The sequence below is a fragment of the Sander lucioperca genome, chromosome 23 (assembly GCF_008315115.2).
Source record: "Sander lucioperca isolate FBNREF2018 chromosome 23, SLUC_FBN_1.2, whole genome shotgun sequence".
Classification (NCBI taxonomy): Eukaryota; Metazoa; Chordata; class Actinopteri; order Perciformes; family Percidae; genus Sander; species Sander lucioperca.
In genome coordinates this window covers 5303335-5308334 of record NC_050195.1, presented here as the reverse complement: position 1 = coordinate 5308334, position 5000 = coordinate 5303335, and the positions used below count along the sequence as shown (strand labels likewise).

The following is a 5000-nucleotide window of genomic DNA, read 5'->3' as shown; positions in this document are numbered from 1 at the left end:
CGTATGGATACGTAAAACAGTATTATCTTGTGCAGGCAGAACGGATCGTGCAGGCAGAACGGATCGTGTACCGACAGACGCTCTGGTCGCTCAAAACGCCCAAAACGCGACGCCGACAGATTTTCCGCTCCTTGCAGCTGAGAAAAACAGCTTCCATTGAAAATGAATGACTTCCTGTATCTTTAGAAGATCAAGTCGGCGGTGGTGTGGACGTACAGTTGGGCTAGAAGAGGCTAGAAGAGGCTAACAGCTGTGAGAAGTTACCTCGGGGTGGAAGAAGATCTCGGGGCCCAGGAAACGCTCGTATCCCACGTCGACGTGGAAGGCGGTCTGACTGACGGCGTTCACGCCGCGATACTGTTTGATCCATTTCCCCGGGTCAGAGTCGTACTTGGAGAACTCCTTCACAATGTCTGGACAGATGTAACAGTACCGCTCCTACACACAGTCACAGTTAGACACAATAAGTTACACTTATGTAGGAGAATGTAAGAATTATAATAGCAACATAAACACACACACACACACACACACACACATATTACCATAAACATTTATATGAAATAAACAATAAATACAGAAATATATACATGCAAAATAACTCTGCAAATAATATAAAGTACGTGCAGCGGGCAAAACACAGAAAGAACCAGAGAAATACATACAAAAACACACACACATACACACACACACATACACACACACACACACACACACACACACACACACACACACACACACAGAGAAACACACTCTCACACACACACACACACACACACACACACACACACACACACACACACACACACACGGTGTGAACTGGTGATGAACAGCTGAGTGAGAGAGTGAGGTGGAGGAGGAGATGAAGATGAAGACCTCCGTTACCTTGACAGCCTTGGCGGTCTCCATGGACTGCTCCGGAGGAATCCCCGCCTCGCGCTCTCTGAGCAGCTGCTGGATGAAGAAGGTGATGTCCCGCCCTGCGATGGGCACGTTCTTTATACAGCTGCCAATCACGTAGCCCTCAGCCTGCGACAGACAGCCGCAGCGACCAATCAGTGAACAGAGAGCGACAACGTCATATCTGTGTGTGTGTGTCTGTGTTTCATTGTGTGTCTGTGTGTGTCTGTGTGTCTGTGTGTATGTGTCTGTGTGTGTGTGTGTGTGTATGTGTCTGTGTGTGTGTGTGTGTGTGTGTGTGTGTGTGTGTATGTGTCTGTGTCTGTGTGTGTGTGTATGTGTGTGTGTCTGTGTGTCTGTGTGTGTGTGTGTGTGTGTGTGTGTGTCTCTCACCACAGGGATGGCGTGTGTGACTCCGTCTCCGCTGTCGATGACGATGCCGGTCAGAGTCCTCTGTCCCACCTGCCGAGACGTCCAAGATGCCGCCAACGCCAACACCGCCTGACGGACGGAAACACACTCTCAGGAACGGGTTCTAAGGCCTCCTGCACACTGCTGCGTGGCGTGAACGCGGCGTGAGCGTGTCAGCTGCGTGGCGTTTTCTATGTCTTTCCACCAGAAAGGTGTCTGACGCGGCGCTGCTGCTGCTAGCCTTGTCTGGACACATGGATGTTTAAACATAAACATAAATATATTCTGATCTGATTACAGCAAAGACAACGTCGGCAGGATTGACGGCTAAATAGGCTCCAGAATATTTCCTTCTGGATTGACAGGTGCAATATTTGAAAATCCATAATTATTTATTATTATTTTATTAAATGACATTTATATCTGCATTTATATGAAAACCTCGAGACTTTCAAACATCAACATGTCATTTATTAAATGTATTTGTGTCTAAATTACATATAAACATCTTTTCCTATTCTATGTTGTCTGGAAACGCTTCCATCACGCTGGCGTGTGACGTGAAAAATAGGCGTCGGTCCTATTTCTAGCATGCACGTGTTTTCTGAGACGTGCGTGTCAAGCAGGCAGTGTGCACGCTCTAACCTGTTACCATGGGAGCCGAAATAAAAACGGTCACACCACACAGCCGACACGCTCACGCCACACAGCCGACACGCTCACGCCACGCAGCCAGTGTGCAGGTGGCCTTATGATATCATACGAAAACTCATGCACAACAATTCATATGATATCTTTCAACATTATGGCGACCCTCAGCCGGTCACATGACTGTTAAGTTTAGCCGACATAAAGTGAGCGCCTGGGTTTTTAGGAGCCAAACATTGACCAGAGGATCTTTTAACTGTTTGTCTGTCTGTCTGTCTGTCTGTCTGTCTGTCTGTCTATCTGTCTGTCTGTCTGTCTGTCTGTCTGTCTGTCTGTCTGTCTGTCTGTATGCCTGTCTGTCTGTCTGTCTGTCTGTCTGTATGCCTGTCTGTCTGTCTGTCTGTCTGTATGCCTGTCTGTCTGTCTGTGTGTCTGTATGCCTGTCTGTGTGTCTGTCTGTCTGTGTGTCTGTCTGTCTGTCTGTCTGTCTCACCTGCACTGCGATGTAGAGTCCAGGTGTGTTGAAGGTCTCGAACATGATCTCTGCCAGGTACTCTCTGTTCTCTGGGGTGTTGAGAGGAGGCTCTGTCTGCACACACACACACACACACACACACACACACACATGCACGCACGCATGCACGTACGCACGCACACACACACACACATAGACACACACACACACACACACACACACAAACAGACACACACAGAGACACAGAGACACACACACACACACACACACACACACACAGAGACACACACACACACACACACACACACACACACACACACACACACACACACACAAGCCCTTAGATGAAAACTCAAGCTTTTAATACCTTTTTAATCTTTAAGATGTTCAGATTGCCCAGAAAAAAGTTTTAAGTTAATTGAAAAATTCACAAAAATTGGCACAGTAAATCCAAAATTGCTGACTTCCTGTTGAGTTTAGGGCACACCCTCAAAAGGCTTTTTTGTACTTCTCAACATGTTACACATGCGTACCAATTTCTGTAATTGTACGTGAAAGTGAAAGGAGGGAGCTCAGCCTCTCACCATGAGGAAGCTGTGGTCCTCAGGTTCAGCTCGCAGGTATTTGAAGATCACCTGCTCCAAAAACTTCTCCATCAGATCCCAGTCCTCCACCATGCCATGACGGATGGGCCACTGAACACACACACACACACACACACACACACACACACACACACACACACACACACACACACACAGATATGACGTTAGACTCGCTCTCTGTAGAATGAGAGGGGGAAACGCCAGAGCAGGGGGAATGAGAGAGGGAAACGCCAGAGCAGGGGGAATGAGAGGGGGAAACGCCAGAGCAGGGGGAATGAGAGAGGGAAACGCCAGAGCAGGGGGAATGAGAGGGGGAAACGCCAGAGCAGGGGGAATGAGAGGGGGAAACGCCAGAGCAGGGGGAATGAGAGGGGGAAACGCCAGAGCAGGGGGAATGAGAGAGGGAAACACCAGAGCAGGGGGAATGAGAGGGGGAAACGCCAGAGCAGGGGGAATGAGAGAGGGAAACGCCAGAGCAGGGGGAATGAGAGGGGGAAACGCCAGAGCAGGGGGAATGAGAGGGGGAAACACCGGAGCAGGGGGAATGAGAGGGGGAAACGCCAGAGCAGGGGGAATGAGAGGCTGGTTTTCCTCCTCTCACCTTGGTTGCATAGTTGGGTTTGTCCTCTGCCTCGTCTCCGATGTAGAAGTCCAGGTCGTCGACTCCTCGTGCGAGCCTCCTCTGAGCCGTGTCTCCCACGCCGGCCGACTCCCTGATGGCGATACCTGCGCCACGTTCAGAACAGAGCGGCGAGAGGGTCAAAGGTCACACAGGTACGAGCGTTGTGTGGAACTACGAGGAAGTAGAGTGTCGTGTTTTCTCTAACTCTGTGGAAGACGTAGGTGTGTGTTTGGCGGGAGGTTTTGGCGTCCTTCCTCAAAAAAATGCTACGTTTTTTAATTAAAAAAAATATATTTCTCCAGACATTTTGGGCCCTATTTTAATGATTTAAGCGCACGGCGTGAAGCGCCTGGTGCAGGTGTGTTTAGGGCGTGTCCAAATCCACTTTTGCTAGTTTGACGGCGGAAAAAAGTGTCTGTGTGCCGGGTGCATGGTTCTAAAGGGTTGTACTTAGTGTCTTCATTAATCAGAGGGGTGTTTTGGGCGTAACATGCAATCAACCAATCAGAGATCATCTCCCATTCCCTTTAAAAGCCAGGCGCGTTTGGACCTTGGAGCATTGCTGTTATGATGGAGGATTTACACCGTAATATTTTTATTTGTAATCTTCTGCATGTGTGTGTATGTGTGTGTGTGTGTGTGTGTGTGTGTGTGTGTGCTGCTGTGCGTCCCTGTGTGTGTAACAAGTATAGTGTGCACGCTGTGCACGAGCCTAGCATCATTTTACTAATGCTCTGTTAAAATAACAATGAAATGCTGCGTTAGTGACTTTAGACCAGGTTTTTGTTGGTCAATGGTGCCATCACTTCCCGCTGCCTCAAGATAGCAATACTCCCAGAATGCACCTGAACACACCTCCCTGTAGACCAGCACGCCCAGAATGCACCTGAACACACCTCCCTGTAAGACCAGCACGCCCAGAATGCACCTGAACACACCTCCCTGTAGACCAGCACGCCCAGAATGCACCTGAACACACCTCCCTGTAAGACCAGCACGCCCAGAATGCACCTGAACACACCTCCCTGTGAGACCAGCCATGGGCAGGTGTATTTGATATTTAAATGACGTGGGTGCTGGACGGGAAACTGACAACTGGGTCAGTCTTAAACTAGCAGAGACACTTGCGTCTGGCTTTGCGCTGCGCTGGGTGCAAGATAAGACCCATAGTGTGCACGTGCATATTGGGATATGTGCACAGCGGTCCAGATGTTGAGAGACGTGTGAAGGTGTCAGAGTGATCTTACAGGACGGCATGATGAACTGTGGCTCCGTGTTCCCAGCATAGCCGATCTTTGTGTAGCTGCAATGAGACACAAACACATAACAGGACATACAT

General features: G+C 49.2%; 1 protein-coding gene across 2 annotated transcripts in view; it reads right to left on the bottom strand.

Annotated features, from left to right (window-relative positions):
* The window catches only part of LOC116057840 (actin-related protein 3B-like), an 11192-nt gene that overhangs the window by 3055 nt on the left and 3137 nt on the right, over positions 1-5000 (bottom strand). For both annotated transcript variants that reach the window (XM_031310420.2, XM_031310421.2), the window contains exons 2-8: positions 4909-4964; positions 3641-3765; positions 3019-3129; positions 2453-2548; positions 1294-1401; positions 886-1029; positions 265-438 (exon numbers count right to left, since the gene is read on the bottom strand). In XM_031310420.2, coding sequence (XP_031166280.1) covers positions 265-438; positions 886-1029; positions 1294-1401; positions 2453-2548; positions 3019-3129; positions 3641-3765; positions 4909-4964 — 814 coding nt within the window. The remainder of the gene's footprint in view (positions 1-264; positions 439-885; positions 1030-1293; positions 1402-2452; positions 2549-3018; positions 3130-3640; positions 3766-4908; positions 4965-5000) is intronic.